Source organism: Xyrauchen texanus, chromosome 8, assembly GCF_025860055.1.
Source record: "Xyrauchen texanus isolate HMW12.3.18 chromosome 8, RBS_HiC_50CHRs, whole genome shotgun sequence".
Taxonomy (NCBI): domain Eukaryota; kingdom Metazoa; phylum Chordata; class Actinopteri; order Cypriniformes; family Catostomidae; genus Xyrauchen; species Xyrauchen texanus.
Window position 1 is genome coordinate 18,921,361 of NC_068283.1, and position 18,995 is coordinate 18,940,355.

Consider the following 18,995-nt stretch of genomic DNA (forward strand, 5'->3'; position numbering starts at 1 on the left):
GTAGATGAATCCACATCTTCAGTCTGCAACACAGGGACTGGCGCTTCACCAGATGCTTGAAAAGATGAGGGGTGATCTAAAATGCACACGTGATCTGTACTTGCATTTAGTTGAAAGTGTGGAAGTGCGCCATTTCGAAGAAGAACAATCAAGATCTTTTCCATTCAGAGTGCAAGTGGGACTGTAACCATTTTGAAGGGGGCCAAGTTCTAACGTTAATTCAGTTAATATACCCCTTCAATACTTTTCTTTACTTATTTTCGTCAGGTTTTTCCAATGCTGTTAGCATGGTCATTTTCTTTCTTTTTTTTTTTTATGCTGTCAGGTTAACTGCCTTTAAAAAAAATAATAATAATAATAATATTTCAAAACGCTCCTGTCCGTTGGCTGATTTAAAAAAGAAAATTAATTACTGTTTACAAAATCTACAGCGCATAAATATAAAAATGGTTAATATGTAGACTTTCTAGAGTAAGGTACAGTAATCAATGTCTATTTAAACACAGAAATGCATTTTTGAAGAACAATGAATGTTTGTGTTGAATTAAATGATCAAACCAGGGAACAATGATCATTCAGCACTCCTTAGGGCACATATGATTGTCTGACATGAAACCTCAGCACTTGTTTAGGTGTTATCAACTTATTTCACTATTATACATTTAAATCAATGCAAGAAAGATCACTCATCAGTTTCCACTGCCTTCAAATTGTCAAAAATGTCAGAGGCTCTAAACTTTGTTTTTCTTTTTAAAATTACCACAGCTCTGCATCGTGCTTGTGCCTCATAAATAGTTCTTCACACTGCCATAGACCCAAGCCCAAGGAACATTGGGACGGAGGATCATAATTTAAGGATTTGAAGGAGTTAAACTGGGCCAGAATGGCCAGATCTTGGCGTTTCCCCACCTTCAAAATCCCAATTTAACAAACGCCCTGAGCATTTGAAGCCATTTTTTAGTTTATTTTACAGGTTCTGGCTTCCATATCATAAAGGTTTCTGTATAACTGTGTATTCAAGGTACACATTACAGAGTGATCCACTCATGAACATTTTTTATTGATTTTTTTTTCTTCATAATGTTTATAACTGCAGTCTGAAGACATTCCATTGGACAACAACAAATCTTTTGTGTACAACTTTCACAAGATGGGTTATATTGCCTGAAGATATACAGCATGTAATATGTATAAAAAGAGTCATGAACAAGAACTCGAAAGTATTTTTCTGGTGCAAATTTTGCACATTTTCCTTCAATGAGGTACAAATACAAAAACTAAACAAGGTCTTTTGTTTTTAGTTTTACTGATCTTCAGTATCTTTTACTTGTAATGCTTATTAGAGGTGCAAATTTTGAACCAGGAAATCCTACCTCAGAATAGGTCTCTGAAACGGTTTAGTAAAATTGGTCCATGAAGCATTTTATCAGGAGTGCAGTGTTAAGTACAAGAAACACAAGACCCTGACCACTTTCACAAACATACTCTGTTAACATGTATTGAAGTACAATCGCTATCATTTTGTGTATGTCGTCCTATCTCTGAGCAAAGAAACACTACCAGAATTCTACCACATTTCAGACAAAGCAATGATGATGTCACCAAACAGTTTCTTTTTTTCTTCACATCAGGGAGTCATTCTGTCCCAAACACCACTGGGTAAACCACTGGCATAGATATATCTCAAAGTGACTTGCCATACAGTTTTTTTTTTCCCCATTTCTAATTTTGAAAACATAGCAATTGATGATATTGTTGAAGTTTGTATAATTACAGAATATTTAATTTAAATGCTGATACATAATTAAACTTTGATTGTATCTTTGTGTTCATCTTTTTCATAATACCAATTTAACCTTCTATAAAATTGTCATTGCTCTATGTTACATAACTAATGGCAGTTGTGTCTTAAGTACAAATTTCATTTGGTATGTTGTTTGAATTAGTTTTTTTGTATGATACATTAAACCTTCATAGTTTGTATTGTCATAAGTATTCACACATCTTACGCTAGGCAAAACACATTTAGTGTTTACAGTAATTTAAACTCTGACTCCACATGTTAATCTTTTTTTTTTTTTTACATTGAAATACCTTTTCATACATAAGAAAACCTTATCTACAGCAGAACGCAACCCTCTCTTATGAAGACACCTCTGTTAAGTTCTCAGAAGTAGACAATTTTGGCAGATTTTAGTTGTAGGACATTTAAATGCATTATGGTCTGCCTTTCCATGTTTTAGAGGTTGCACTTAATATACAGTACCCAATGGCATTATGGAAACTGAATATATAAGTTATTGTTTGGGATGCATGACACTTCATATCTTTCTAAATATAACACATGCAACATAACATGTTCCTTTTTCATTTTTTACACAACATTGAAACTGATACCCCTCAATCGTTTTCATTCCACCAGGTAAATTAACATGTAATATTCCTAACGAAAGTGAAATCACAATCAACATATTCTTGTACAGAAGTTCACAGAACACTACTACCTATGAACATCAGTTTGAAGGCCAGTGCCACATAGACTGATGACTCTGCTGGGCACTGCTTTAGTAAATTGGCACCTGGTAGTTTGGGGCGGTGGAGTCCGGGTTTTCAGTGAAGGGTGGGCTCTGGTATGTGTCAGTGGGCTCAGTGTTGGGGCCAGTGGGGTAGGGCTGGATGGGTGGGGTGCCATCGAGGTGTTCTTTGGTGAAGAGGGACATGTCGGTACCTAGCATGTACTTCTGCACCGCTCTTACAGTCAAGCCAGCCTGAAATAATAAAAAAAATGTAAATAATTAAAAGTAGGGATACACCCAGTGACGTGCGGTGATGTCTTAAAGAGGCTAGGCACTGAGTTATGAAAGCCAGATTACCTGATTTATTGTTTAAGCTAATAATACGTAATAACAGTGAACGTTACACACAAGCGCGGCATATCAAGAAATGTACAAATCAGGATGAATTATTTGTCAATAATAATTATTTTTTTTTTTTATAAAAATCAGGATGTATATCGTGTACTCTCTATCACAGACACACACACACACACACAGTGAACGTTACGCACAAGCGCGGCATATCAAGAAATGTATGTATTTTATATATGTGTTATATATAATATATACAATTTTGTTAATATATCTTCATTAGATATTATTATACAAAATTCAGTAGTCAAAACACAGAACATATAACAGAACATAAGTTGTTTATTTTTTACAACATTATGTGCTTATTTTTTTATGTGCAATCTTCATCTTTATAACAGAAGATACAATACAACAATCCTTTACCTTTTCATTGTGGTAGGTTATATACAGCTTCCTTTGCTCGTCAAGTGCAAAGTCGATCCGAGATTTTCCAAAGGTTTTCAGTGTAATTTGACACTGGATGTGAGCTGACGACTTTTCATGCTTGGATAAAGCTGCGGGCAGGTTGTTCAAATCACAATATCCCGCTGAAGTCCAAACAGTCTGACTGGTTGAAAAAAACAGGCAGGGATAGCAGTACAGCCGCTGATTGTTAGCGCAGCCACATAGCCAATCTTTTCTTACATACCAATCAGTTTGAAATGATCGGATAATTTTTGTGCCCTTTGCTGTACCAGTCAATCTAAGGCTGGCGTAGACCTCCCTCTTGCAATTAACTCATATTTGGAATTAAAATCGAGCTTGGAAAAAATTCTTAATTCCGTGATTACGGCTAGTGCTGTCATTTTGATTTTGAATTTGGCGGGATTAGGCATGTAGGCTACGCTAGCTGTGGTGTAATGACGTTAGCTACGCAAATGTCCAGGAATATCTCGATTTTAATTGGTCCATGTCTGATACGTAACGGAGATGATTACGGGCATAACATATTTACGTCAAAAGGCACAGCAGATTTGTGCTTTTTGCCGTACATGTTAAAGAATACAGGATCGAGTGCGCATGCGCAACATGGGTTTTCCGCGTGTCGTCTGCAATGAATGGACCGTAAAAGCACTGCTTATTCTACCATTTGTTTTTAGTTGATTATGCCTAACTGCTACATTTGTCATCATAACGTCTAAACAATTGGAATAACACACATATTGCATATATAAATCACAAGAATAAAAAGTAAAAATACAAATACAAGTTTATTATTTAATAAACATTTTATTTTTGAATTTTGGCAGGGTAGGCAGTGCCTAGTTTGCCTACCCAGACCGCATGTCAGTGGATACACCAATACATAATCTGTGAGCCAGTATCACATAGTTTGATGGTTCTGATTTTTTTATTCTACCTACAAGAGTAGGTAGACTTTCACACACAACACAAAGTGCAGCTAATTGTTTTTATCGGTCAATACTGATGTATGTCTGATACATCGTGCATCTCTAAATAAAAGTTACAAATTTGTCTGTAGCGCTCATAAAAAAGCTGTGTTCAACTGTGTTGACCAATTCTACTGAAGAAACCTTCAACTTCCCTTATTCTGATAACACTACAGTTTCTAGTACTTGACGTTTAGTTTCGTGGTCTTGTCAAAGTGCTAAATTTGTATCCTTAGCAACCCACTGAAGCATTATCTGAATAATATTATTGGCTCTTTGGATGTTGCTTTTGTAAAGAACTAAAAGTATAAAGAAATATAAGCATTAATACGTTTCTCTACCTAAAACTCAAAACATGTCTGTGACAGGGCGGAGGGTGGGGATGGGTCATAATTCTACAAACCCAGTTAATTAAGCCTCAGAGAGGGATAAAGGCCGACTGCGGAAGGTGGTGCGACGAGAGCAAGATTGTTTCCGGTCAGCTGACCGTCATGTGTGTGTTTGTGTCTTTTTGTTTAGTTCTTCATTAAACTATTATTTATATTGTCAAGCCGGTTCTCGCCACCTCCTTTCCCCTATTCCCTTTACAATGTCTCGCATTGGAAATGTTTATTAACTGAAAAAAGGCTAAATTCACCTCCTGACATGCCATTCAAAATGTAAATAGTTTCAAAAAAATGCACAGATTTTTCAGCACCTGCTGAATATTTGGAACCACCTGACTAAGTGCTGGCTCAATTGGCTCAAATACTTTTTTTAAATCATGACCGATTCTAACTACCTTGGTTTTATCATTACTTAACTGCAGAAATGACATGCCATCCAGTTTTTTATATCTGCTATACAAGCTTGAAGAATATTTTAATTAGTCATATCATTAGTATTCAATGGCATACAACTGTAGGTCATCTGCATTGCAATTAAAATTCACAGAACCAAGCAGTAACATAGATAAAGAAAACAAATTATATAATGATGCTGAATTATGAACCACTGTTGTCAAAAATAAAAGAAAATGTGGATAAATGGGAACAGCTGAAACTCACTCTGTGGGCCAAAGTGAATATAGTCAAAATGGTTACTGCTCCGCAGTTCAATTATATATCCATGATGATACCTGTGAACATTCCAGACTCTATCTTTAAAAGATATGATAAAATGATCAAGGACTTTCTATGGGAAGGAAAAAGACCCAGGATTAAAATGAGCAAGTTGACCTCCCCAAGGGACAAAGGGGGCCTTGGATTACCTGATGTGAGGATGTATAATCTCTCTTTTGAAATGGCCAAACTGGCTAAACATTGGGACGGGACAGATTCTGAGTTGGACTGGGTCAAGATATAACAGAAACTGGCCTCACCATTTCATCCCATTAACATTCTTTCACAATGCTCTGGAGCTAAATGGGACTCAAATCCAGTGACAATACACTCGAGGCATGTCTGGAGCAAAATTCATAAAGTGTGCATAGTACATAGATATTATTGTACACCATCTAGCTTTACAGGATGGGGATAGCTAGAAATAATCTATGCTGGAAATGTAATGAAGAAGAGGGTACTTATCTACATATGATTTGGGAATGTTCTTTAGTTCACCCATTCTGGTGTACAGTTCTGGGTGTACTGGAAGAGTGGATGGGCTCTAATTTACCTGTGGAACCACGACAATGCCTTCTTGGAGATAAATCAGTGGTACCCAACATAGCAAAAAATGTATTTACCCTTATTAAGATTGGTTGTATTACAGCTGCCAGGATGATTTTACGCAAATGGAAATGCCCCAAAACCCCAGACCTGAAAGATTGGATTGATGGGATGATTGAAATAGCTTCATATGAGAGTATGTTACTGGATAGTGAGGTATCAAAAACACGGTATCACTTGGCAACATATAAAAATGGTGTGAATGAGTAGGACTGCTTAACAACTGTTTAATTTCCATGAGCTTTTGTTTTGATTGTATTCTACTGATGGTGACTTGTGGCTGAATGTGTAATTGCAAAGGTGATTACTGAATACTGTGGTGATGTACTCTGAAGTTTTTGACTGTTGAACAAAAAAAGAAAGAAAACAAATTGGCCCTAACAGGGATCCTTGCGGAACACCACAATTTATTGTAGAAGAGGAGGACATCTTATCTCCAACAGACACTACAAATGTCCTATTCGACAAATAGGAAACAAACCAGTCTAAAGCCACCCCAGATATTCCTTTCAATGTTTCACTGAAAACTGAATGTTTAACTAACAAATGCTGCAGTTAAATCAAGCGACACTAAAATTGAGCACTCTCCAGCATCCTCCACCATCAATAAATCATTGGTCACCCTAAGAAGGGCAGTTTCTTTACTGTGATTTCCCCTAAAACCTGAAACAAATATAGAAAAAAATACTAATATTGCTATCCTTCACTACCTCCAGCAGTTGCTAACTACTGCTTTCTCTATTATTTTAGAAATGAATGATAATTTTGAGATTGGTCTATATTTATTTACAACTGAAGGATCTAATGAGGGCTTCTTCAGAAGTGGTTGAACTATGCACTGAAATGACTTTGTGAATGGGACAGCCCTAGAAATGTCAGACTCCCTTGCCATTGCTGTGACTACTGAACTTGGGAGCTGACTGAGATGTACCCCATTTTTAGAACTGTTGCAAAAGGGGTCATGTGATGGTGCTTAAATTAAAGTAGCAATCTATGGCTCTCTTACTCATATTGCTCTCTCAAACTACTGTTATTCTACAGACATGTTTCTGACTCGGGTTGCTATGACTTTCGCACAGCAGCAATAAAAGAAAAATACCATAGACTTAGAATGTTCAAACAGGCCAAAACTATTCAAACTCCATCTAAATGCAACAATTCAAATGTAAACAAGGCATTTAATCAGCTTTAACTCTCTCATTCTTGCTGTTTTCTTTTTATTCCTTCTTTCTTTCTCTCTCTCTTTTTTCTTTCTTTTTGTCTGTCTTCCTCTCTGTTTTAGTGTTTGTTATTACAATTTTTATTGATTCCAGTCACAGATTAAATAAACATGACAGAAAATACATAATCAAATTATAAGAACTTAAAGCTCTTCCCTCAGATTTTTTATGAAATAAACCCATGTTGTCCAGCCTTCTATATATCATCCCCTCAAATGCCACCACCCTGCCCAACTCCATGCACCACTTCCGAAACGAGGGCGCTCCAGCAGACTTCCATTCCCTAAGGATGACCTGTCTTCCAATTATAACACCAGCCAGGACCCAATTCTTTATGTACCCATCCCCTATATTAATAATCATCCCATTGCCTAGAATACGGAGTCTGGGGAAAATTTTAATTTGAGTGCCCAATCACACATAAAACTCTGAACCCTCAAACAAAATACTTGGATCTTAACACACCACCAAAAAACATGGGTTGTGTCCCCATCTTCTGATTGGCATTTCAAGCAGGTGGGTGTGTCTTAGAAACCAACCCTATGCAATCTAGAGGTGGTCCAATAGAAACTATGTCAAATCTTATATTGCATCATGCACACCCTTGCATCTCTAGATGTAGACTTAATGTTTTTTAGAATCCTATCCCACACTCCCTCCTCCAATACCAAGTTTAAATCTTTCTCCCATAATCTCTAGTGAGAAGTTGAAGCTCCGTCCCCCAGACTCTGAATTAGCTGGGAGTAATACACTGATGCCTCATGACCTTCTGCAAAACCAGTAATCACCTCTCCCAGAGTATCTGCTTCTTTAGGGGGGTGTATGCTACTCCCAAAAATAGTACAGAGCAGGTGGCGCAGCTGTAAATACCTACAAAACTGAGATCTGGGAATCCCAAAATGCTGAACCAATTTTTCAAAGGATCTCATCACCCCACTCTCATACAGATTTATTAATACATAATTTAGGGTTCAGCCATATCCTCGAGGCAACATTTAAATAAATGTCTGAATTAAACACTCTGAACACTTTTGTCCATACCGCGTGCAAATGTGAGATAGCGGGGTGTGACTTAACTTCTCCGTTAGAAGTGACCAATGAGCCAAATGTCTGAGACCGAATGCATAATAATAAAACAAAATCTTGGGTAGGCCTAACCCACCTTTGTCAATCAGCCTGTGTAACTTAATGAAGTTTAATCTGGGATGCTTTCCATTCCAAATGAAGGACTTTGCTATGCAATCAAATTGCTTGAAATAAGAGAGGGGTACATCTACAGGTAAAGACTTAAGCAGGTAGCTGAATTTTGGAATACAATTAAATTTAATAACATTAACCTTCCCAATCATAGATAAATGTAATGAAGCCCACCTTCCCACATCGCTTGAAAACCTAGAGTTAATTTTGACCCCTTAACTCTAAACACTAAATCAGACAAATTTGCTGGAAATAAAAAGCAGAAATACTTAATGCCCTGTTTGGGCCAATGGAAGGTGCCTTGCTTGAAGGCTGTTACTAGGCAGTACGCTGTCAGAGACAAAGCTTCAGATTTAGAAGCTTGACTCAATTGTATCCTGAGAATTTAGAAAATGTATTAATAATTCTGTGGAGGCAAGGCATAGATAAGCTTATGTGCCATACCTCCTTCCACCACCCCCGGACAATCATCCTCCCTTTCTTACACTGACGTGCGGTCTGGGTAGGCAAACTAGGCACTGCCTACCCTGCCAAAATTCAAAAATAAAATGTTTATTAAATAATAAACTTGTATTTGTATTTTTACTTTTTATTCTTGTGATTTATACATGCAGTATGGGTGTTATTCCAATTGTTTAGACGTTATGATGACAAATGTAGCAGTTACGCATAATCAACTAAAAACAAATGGTGGAATAAGCAGTGCTTTTACGGTCCATTCATTGCAGACGACAAGCGGAAAACCCATGTTGTGCATGCGCACTTCGATCCTGTATTCTTTAACATGTACGGCAAAAAGCACAAATCTGCTGTGCCTTTTGACGTAAATATGTTATGCCCGTAATCATCTCCGTTACGTATCAGACATGGACCAATTAAAATCGAGATATTCCTGGACATTTGCGTAGCTAACGTCATTACACCACAGCTAGTGTACATGCCTAATCCCCGCAAAATTCAAAATGACAGCACCAGCCGTAATCACGGAATTAAGACATTTTTCCAAGCTCGATTTTTATTCCAAATAGGAGTTAATTGCAAGAGGGAGGTCTACGCCAGCCTTAGATGGGGCCCAAAAATTATCCGATCATTTCAAACTGATTGGTATGTAAGAAAAGATTGGCTATGTGGCTGCGCTAACAATCAGCGGCTGTACTGCTATCCCTGCCTGTTTTTTTCAACCAGTCAGACTGTTTGGACTTCAGCAGGATATTGTGATTTGAACAACCTGCCCGCAGCTTTAACCAAGCATGAAAAGTCGTCAGCTCACATCCAGTGTCAAATTACACTGAAAACCTTTGGAAAATCTCAGATCGACCTTGCACTTGACGAGCAAAGGAAGCTGAATATAACCTACCACAATGAAAAGGTAAAGGAAAACCGAGAGGTTTTGAAGGATCTGATAAATGCATAACGTTCACTGTTTACGCACTTGTGTGTGTGTGTGTGCGTGAGAGAGAGAGAGAGAGAGTGTGTGAGTACACGATATACATCCTGATTTGTACATTTCTTGATATGCCGCGCTTGTGTGTAACGTTCACTGTTATTACGTATTATTAGCTTAAACAATAAATCAGGTAATCTGGCTTTCATAACTCAGTGCCTAGCCTCTTTAAGACATCACCGCACGTCACTGCTTTCTTATCGTGGCTGCTAAAGGGTCCAGGGCAAGACAGAACAATAATGGGGAAAGAGTGCCCCTATCCAGAGGAAAATAATCTGAAATTAATCCATTCATTTGTACTGCTGCTACCGGGTGTCTATAAAGTAACTTAATCCATCCAATAAATGTATTCCCAAACTCGTACTTTTCCAAAATCTTAAAAAGATAATCCCATTCTACCATATCAAACGCCTTTTCGGCATCAAGTGAGATGGCAGGGACCGGAGTCTGATCATTCACCACCGACCACAAGATATTGATGAAATGCCTAATGTTATCAGAAGAGCTGCGGCCCAGAATAAACCCCACCTGATCTATATGTATAAGAGGTGTCATAACTTTACTTAATCGATTGACAATATTTTTTTGTCTGTCTTAGTGTTAAACATTCAGACATCCAGTTAAGTGATATTTTTTTTAAGTTTTTTGTCAAATTTGTATTAAACATTTGCAAGTAAATATCTAGCAGAGGTATTACACTCTGAAATATGGAAAAGACATAGTAAGGAAAACAATGTAACAATTTCATTCATGCTGTTGGTCTGAATATCGGCACTGCTGATTCAACTGTAGGCACAGGCTGCAGGCCATATTACATGTTAACTGTGCCACAGGTAATCACAGCCATTCAGATATTCAGCACAACAGCACAATTGCAAGTGTGATATTGCTTCAATATAAATGAATAATATATATTAGATTGAAACTAACATTTAGAAATAAATTCTAAAAACCATTTATTCCAAATTAAATTATTAGAGTGATTACCAATTACTAGAGGACAAAGATAAGAGACAAACTTCACTCTTGTTCATTAACTGTAAGCCACAAAAACAGTTTTTCTATAGTTAGTTTGCTCCACCACTAAACACTACTCTCATCCTCATTCAAAGCCAGAGAAAACGAAGCAATTCTTTATGTTCCCAAAGCCCCTGAGGGCTGAATCCAGTATGTGGAGCAAGCTAATGTCAATTAGATAGGTCATGATGTAACAACTTACTGTAATATCCTGAAAAGGCTTGGTGCTGTGCATACACTGCCATTGCAATAATTAATTTCAGTATCACTGAAAAGGAATGGCACTTACTGTCATGGCAAACCAATAAAATGTCTAATTTCAGCGCAGATGTACTTGAGCAATATTTACCCAGGTGAAGATGGAGAAGAAGGAGAAGGTTATGGCAGCTCTGGCAGCATCCGCTCCCTGATTTAAGGGCAGCTCATCTGGGGTGGTGCGCTGCCATTGGTTGGCCAAGAAGCAGAACCCAACAAACCACAAAAATGCCCAGAAACCTGTAATCATGCATGACAACTTTTAGATTTAAATCAATGACAAAACATGGATTCTATTGATTATTGCGATAAGATCAGATGTTAGGCTGCCCTCAAGATTTGACCCTCCAAAACCTGAAATTAAATAGCAAATCCAAAATTGTCTTCACTGTATGGCCAGGAATAAACACAACTGCAATGAAATTGGCAACGTCTGAAGGCAATACTGTATTGTGCTGAGATCATGAAACCTTTCCAGACCCTTTACAAAGTCTATGAACAATTCACAGTTTAAAAATAGCATGCAGTCACAGAGAGATTCTGGATCTGTTTTGGCATGCTCTTATTGTTTACCTGAGAATCCAATGTCCAGCATCACCACCTTCTTTCTGTCTTTAATACTGCTGATTTGTTGGAACTTCATGTCAAGGTAAAGGAAGAAAATGCAGGCTAAAAAGGCTATGAGCCCAATGGTTGTCCCATAGTTGCAGGCATTGTTGTTCTTGTTGAAAACGCAGTAGAGCATCTCACTGCCATGGTTTACATAGCCTTCATTTATTATGGATCCAAACACCACTATTGAGAAGATCTATGGTGAAAAAGATGCAATTATTATAACTGTTGACCATTATAAATTACAGTGTTTCTTTTAGAAGTTAGTTTGGTGCAATTTCACCAGCAAACAAGGTGCAATGAAATGACAAAAAATAAAGTAGGCCTAATACACACATTATAAATGACTGGCCAAGACAATAATATTAGACCATAATCATGATCATATGATCATGATCTGGTCAATTCAGACACCAATTCAATTTCTGGAACATATGGTTATTTAAAGACTGCACACGTTACTAAACAAGTGTTTCAATTACATTATGAGACAGGAAAAGACAGTTACACTGAGATTAGATCCACTGAATGACTAGCAAAATGCTATTTGACAAGCATAAATGCACATTAAATGGTAATGACTATTCTAAATCAATAATTTCCATTTGAAGGAAAATCTAAGATATTTGCTAAAACAATACTGTCCTGCATGAAATATTGAATTAACTAAGTAGGGCATTTAGTATTATAGTCAAAGATTATCTGAGGTGATAACCCATTTTTCAATTTGAGGGAGAACAAAAATCTAATTTTGAAGCACCGCTTTTTTATCTCTTAAATAACACATAAAACATTCAACATGTCTTAAATTTAAATTTCAATACAAATTAAGCTCAATCGACAGCATTTATGGCATAATGTTGATAAACACAAAAATGTATTTAGACTTGTCTCTCCTTTTCTTTAAAAATAAAGAAATATTTTTTAAATAAAGTTTTTAAATAAAAACAAAATATCTGGGTTACAGTGAGGCACTTACAATGGAAGTGAATGGGGCCAGAACGTAACAATATTTCAAAAGTATAGCCAGCCACAAGATGTAAACAATATGTATGTTAACATGATTTAGTGTGACAAAATTTTTGTGGGAATCAACATTGTCACAAATGCTGCTGATTCAACTAACTTGTACTGAATATTCCTTTAAAAGAAAATTATATGCAGCACTAGACTGTTTCAGCCTTCAGCTCTGGTCCACGTGATGCATTTTGTCTGATGCAAATAAAATCAACTGGAAGTAACAGTGCACGAGCGTATAGTAATGCAACAACCAATCAAAAACCAATCCGGTCATATTGAAGAAGACTATGGCTGTGTCTCAAACCTTAATGGGCTGTCCAGAGAGCATTTTTGGCATCATTTCCAAACTGTGACACTCAAAAATGCTGGCTAGTTATGCAGCTCATATGTTTTGAGACTCAGACGTGATGATGCTCTGGCTGAAAACCCCATTGCATAATAGAGAAACGTTCACGCCTCATCCATGACATCAACCTCGTTCATTGTATTGCTTTTATTTTAAGAAATATAATTTCACGTTTTGAGGCCGTATCTACTCATGGTGATGATTACAAATAAAATACGTACAGCCAGAATCAAACACTACCGTAAATATTATATTAATTCCATAATAAATGACACAATATACCTAATACAGAACGAACGCATGTAAATTCACGCTTTTATGTTATTATTATTATTAAAGAATCACAGGAGTAGGCCTAACCTCGTCAGTCACCACCAGAACAAATATGGAACATGACATCAATACATCAATATTGTTTTTACCAAAATGAAAATTCATGTCTCACATTTTGCGAATAATCATCACACACACACACACACACACACACACACACACACACACACACACACACACACACACACACACACACACACACACACATAAATATTAGCGTAATATTCCCCAGTGACCTCATTTAATTATGAGGGGCGCGCGTAATGAAAATGTTGTGAGTATGATTTGTTCTGGTTATCCCTACAGACCGCATATGTCTTCTATGGGCTGCTAATCATGTGTACGACAATAAAATCTCTTCTTACCCATGATAATATTCTGAGGATGGTCTGCGGCTGTTGAATAAAGGCAATGGGGTCGAATGCAGACCCGGCTCTGCCAGCACCAAATGAACCCACTCCGTCCATTTTCCTCCGACTGTTATTAAGGTTCTCTCTCTCAGACACACGCACAAACGCACGCACCCGCGCGCGCACGCTCGCACACACATACACATCAGAGGCGCGCGCAATCTGTGTATTACATTGCCTCAACAGCAACATCTACTGACTGTATTACATTTTCAATACTTCCTAGGGACAACTCAGCGCCTTGAAAAGTGCACAAAAGCAGGCACATTAATTGAATTTGTATTCTTAATGGAATAGTTCATGCAAAAATTTAAATGTTGTTATCTACCTCCCTCATGTTGATCTAAACCAGTATATCTATTTTTCTTAACGTGGAACACAAAATTTGATGTTATAGACTAACAGCCCCAGTCATCTTTTACTTTATTGAAAAAAATGCTATGAAAAGTGAACAGGGACTTAAACTTTCAGTGCATTTTGCATTCCACTAAAGAAAGTAACACTACACTGCGTGCCCAATTATTAGGCAAATTGCATTCTTCAGGATTAATTTTATTGGTGAACAAACACAATACTCTGTCAATCCAAAATGTTATTGAACCTCAAACATGAATGTTTAACAAATAAAAAGTGAGTTTTGTTTTTCTCAGGGGAATATATAAGTGTGCACAATTATTAGGCAACTAAATTACTAAATTAAATTAAACTAAATTAAAATAAATTCTCCCGACTCAATTGTTTATTCTCAAATTTTAGAGTAGGTGCAACAAATAAGTAACAAAAAATGACAATTAAATAACATTTTTAGCATTTCAAAAATATTCAGTGACCAAAATATCCACCCTTCTTTTCAATAACTGCCATGAGCCTTCCATTCATGGAGTCTCTCAGTTACTTGATCTATTCACGATCAACTTTCACTGAAGCAGCAACCACAGCCTCCCAAATGCTGTTCAAAGAGGTGTATTGTCTTCCCTCACTGTAAATCTCACATTTGAGAAGGGCCGGCAAGTCCTCAGTAGGATTTATGTCAGGTGAGGAAGGGGGCCAAGTCATTATTTGGGCATCTTTGAGACCCTTGCTGGCTAGCCAAGCAGTGGAGTTCTTGGATGCATGTGATGGAGCATTGTCCTGCATAAAGATCATGGCCTTCTTGAATGCTGAAGGCTTCTTCCTGTACCACTGCTTGAAGCAAGTACATTCCAGAAACTGGCAGTAGGTTTGGGAGTTTAGTTTCTGTCCATCTTCAACTCGAAAAGGTCCAACTACCTCATCCTTAATGATAGCAGCCCACAGCAGTACCCCTCCTCCACCTTGCTGGCACCTGACTTGAAGTGGTGCCCTGTGTCCATTAGAGATCCAGCCACAGGCTCATCCATCTGGTCCATCAAGAATCACTCTCATTTCATCCGTCCATAAAACCTGTATTTCACTGCCCAATCATGACGCTTCAACTTGTGAATATATTCAGTGGTGGTTGTGTTTCAGCCTTCTTGGCCTTGGCCATGTCTCTGAGAACTTGACACCTTGTACTTCTGGACACTCCAGGTAGGTTGCAGTTATGGAATATGGTAGCATTGGAGAATAATGGGTTCCTGGTAGCTTCACGTTTAATTCTTCTCAAGTCTTGTGCAGTTAATTTGCGCCTTTTCTTCTCCATGAGTTTTTTGCACCCCAGTTGACTATTCGCAACAAAATGTTTGATTGTCCAGTGGTCACGCCTCAATAGTTACGCTATTTCAAGAGTGGTGCATCCGTCTGAAAGGCATTTTACAATATTTTACTTTTCAGTGTCAGTTAAATAATTTTTTTGGCCCATTTTAACTGAGGTAATGAAGCTGCCTAATAATTATGCACATTAGTTGGAAAATGTGCATGGAAATAATGATAAAATGATAAAAGTGTGCTAGCATTCCAATGTTTATTTTTTTATTGTACTTAACTATGTCACATGGCACATTAATGCATGCTATGCCATCTTAGACAACATCTTTCATAGCAATCACTTTGCTTTAATAGCGACAGAAACAAGATCCGAACCCTTGGTGCTCAAAACACGATGACAGCAACAATTAACAGATTTGTTTTTTTTCAGACTTCACAAAACAAGAAGTTACCAAATGTAAAACTGCATCAACAATAAAAAAAAAAAGTGTAAAACCAACTTACAGTGAAACCATGCAAGCTCATAAATTTTTCAAGCCCACCAGCTTTGAAAAGTTAAGCAAAGTACACTTATTTTATTACCTGTGAAATGTACTCAAATTAGCCAATAAATTACAAGGTTTTCTACTTTAGCATTGCTGCTCAATGACGCATTGTAAACATAACAAATAATCTAATATATTTTACTTTAAGCAGCATTCATTTCTACATGTTTGAATTGAGTATTAATGTAGAATTTACTTTAGTTCACACTCATTCAATGTAAAAAGTACTTACACTTTTCTGCTGTTTACTACCACAAAATATTTTTTTTTAGTGTAGATGGAACTGAACATATTCAAAACCCATTGTTATTGCCTCTTCTGCTATATGAATAATTTAGTGAGACCTCAAACCAAATAAACAGAATATTTAATTTCCAGCAGCAGCACAAATAAAACAAAGTTACTCAAGTTCCCTTAAACTATTTTGATCCTCTGAAACATGGAACACAATGCCATAATCTTGCAGAAAGATGTACTCTTGATTAAAAACACAATATAGACATTTGTAAATCCATATATTATTATCTTAATTAGAACAAAGAATAAGTGCAAATTGATTATGTATACATTAATGCATGACTCTTGATTGTCAATGTAACCTTATTACAACCAAAGGATGATAAGTCCACAGAAGCCTAAAGGCATGGTGCCATGCACTTTGTCCCTTTGCACTTTCGTTCATGGTGGCGGGCTGCCAGTCACAAGAGCCATCTCTCCATCGCTCATCCACCCTGCTGGAGACAAACTCTGGCTTGCCTAACCGAATGTTGATGCCATTATGGAGACGACACAGACACTGTGAGAGGTTGTGGAGGCTGCTAGCATCTGGATGATTTGTTTTCAATCTGATAATAGGGAAGATGCAATCACTGAAACATATCACACATCATATCCTCTACCAAACTTAATGTAAGCACTGCTATATTAGTGCTGAAATTGGCAGTCAATAGTAAAGTACAAATACAGAATAATAAATCAAAAACCTTGTTCTTAAGTCTTCTACACATTCTTCACATGGGAAAACTTTGAGAAGAGGTTGACAAACTGTGTCATCTCCTGCTGTTGAGATATGGATGGGGCGTCTGGATAGTAGGCTGCCATAGTGTGCAGAAAAGACCATGAGCTCCTGCCCAGTTCCTCTCTATCCAGGAGGCATTCGACTGCCTTTTCAGTCTGCTCTGCTGCCCTGCTCTCCTGTTTGAAGTGTCAAGGGACACTGTTTACTGTGGTGGACTGATTAAATCAAGCTCTATGAAATTACATTAAAACTGAAATTTATACTAGCTCTTAAATAATATTTAAATAAATATGTTTCTTTTTCCTGTTTATTTTCACTTTTTAATGGTAAACAAAGTCCAGTGCATCATTCAAACCAGAGGTCGACCGATAATGGATTTTTCCGATAACAAAGGTTGTGGAGAAGGCAGATAACAATTAATCGGCCCGATAGTTTTTTAAAATATTTACATGTTTTCTTATTATTTTCTTACTATGGGCACAGACATAGAGGCTTTAAAAGTTAATAAATCCCCAGATGTAGTTTATTGATCAACAAAAATCCAAATAATAACAAGAAAATAAAAAAAAGATGAAGATTTGGCACATAATTTGAGACTTTTTTTTTTTTTTTTTTAACAATAAACAAGCCTGAAACATACCAGGGACTCTTTTTTAAATGAAGGAGACTTGGCTCTGTTACAATGCTCTGTATTAAGTGTTAAACACGTGTTTTTTGCCTATATATTCACCAGATGAATATATATACTGTATATCATTCACCAGATCAGGTTTAATTGGGAATAAGGTTTACTATTATTTACATTAAGATTGTATGTGCTGAAGAGGGACATTTCCATAAAGTAACATTTTTCTTTGTCTGCCTTTACTTCAATTTAAAACACTTGATTATCTAATCAAAATAACAAAATATGAATTGAAGTGAGGATAAAAATATGTATGAATATTGTCAATGGTGGTGTCAGTGATTGCTTTTAATTCACCTCTGCTGTGGTTATAAGAACTGTAGATTCCTTTTTCACCAAAAATAAATAAATATCTGCATTCAGATTTTTGACCAATTGTTCCAAAAATCAACTATCTTGTAAACTATGTTTGTTCGGCTATACTATTTACTGTTAAAATGATATATCGGTCAACCGCTAATACAAACTAGATGGTTATACTCACTCTTTACAATACAGGCGATAAAAATAAAAAAACAACAAAAGAAGAAGAAAAAAGAGAGTAACAAATTCACACAAGTACATACACAGCAATTGGAGTTAGCCTATGTGTCTTCAGGAAGTCTATTACAGGGTTCCAGATCTGCCTAAAGACATCTGCTTAATCACTGACATAAAATTATATCTTTTCTAAATGCAATACACTTCCCATTTCTCTCATACAAATGTCATAGGTTGGTATTGCATCACACTTGCAGGCCTTTAGTGGATTTGTTTACATTTTAATGTTTTGGACAGTTGATGTTTGAATAGTCTTGGCTCATCTAAACATTCCGTCAATGTACAGATGTAGTCAAAGAAGTTTACATGAAGTCATAAAAACTTGTTTTTTAACCACTCCACAGATTTAATATTAGCAAACTATAGTTTTGGCAAGTCATTTAAGACATCTACTTTGTGCAAGACATGAGTATTTTTTTCCCCAACAACTGTTTACAGACAGATTGTTTCACTTTTAATTGACTATATCACAATTCCAGTGGGCCAGAAGTTTACATACACTAAGTTAGCTGTGCCTTTAAGCAGCTTGGAAAAATCCAGAAAATTATGTCTAGCCTTTAGGCAATTAGACAATTAGCTTCTGATAGGCTAATTGGAGTACAATATTAACACTGAAGTTCATCTTCGTCTGTACGTTCACAAATAGTTTTGTATTTCTCGCCGGAACGAATTCCCTGCCGCA

General features: G+C 36.8%; 1 protein-coding gene across 1 annotated transcript; it reads right to left on the reverse strand.

Moving 5' to 3' along the window:
* Positions 1-2: 2 nt before the first annotated feature.
* On the reverse strand, positions 3-13,978 carry LOC127647761 (synaptogyrin-3-like). The gene is made up of 4 exons (XM_052132216.1): positions 13,816-13,978; positions 11,713-11,947; positions 11,234-11,379; positions 3-2,768 (listed from the first exon to the last, which is right to left on the reverse strand). The coding sequence occupies exons 1-4, from the start codon at positions 13,915-13,917 to the stop codon at positions 2,565-2,567; spliced, it is 687 nt and encodes a 228-aa protein (XP_051988176.1). The 5' UTR covers positions 13,918-13,978; the 3' UTR covers positions 3-2,564.
* Positions 13,979-18,995: the final 5,017 nt, after the last annotated feature.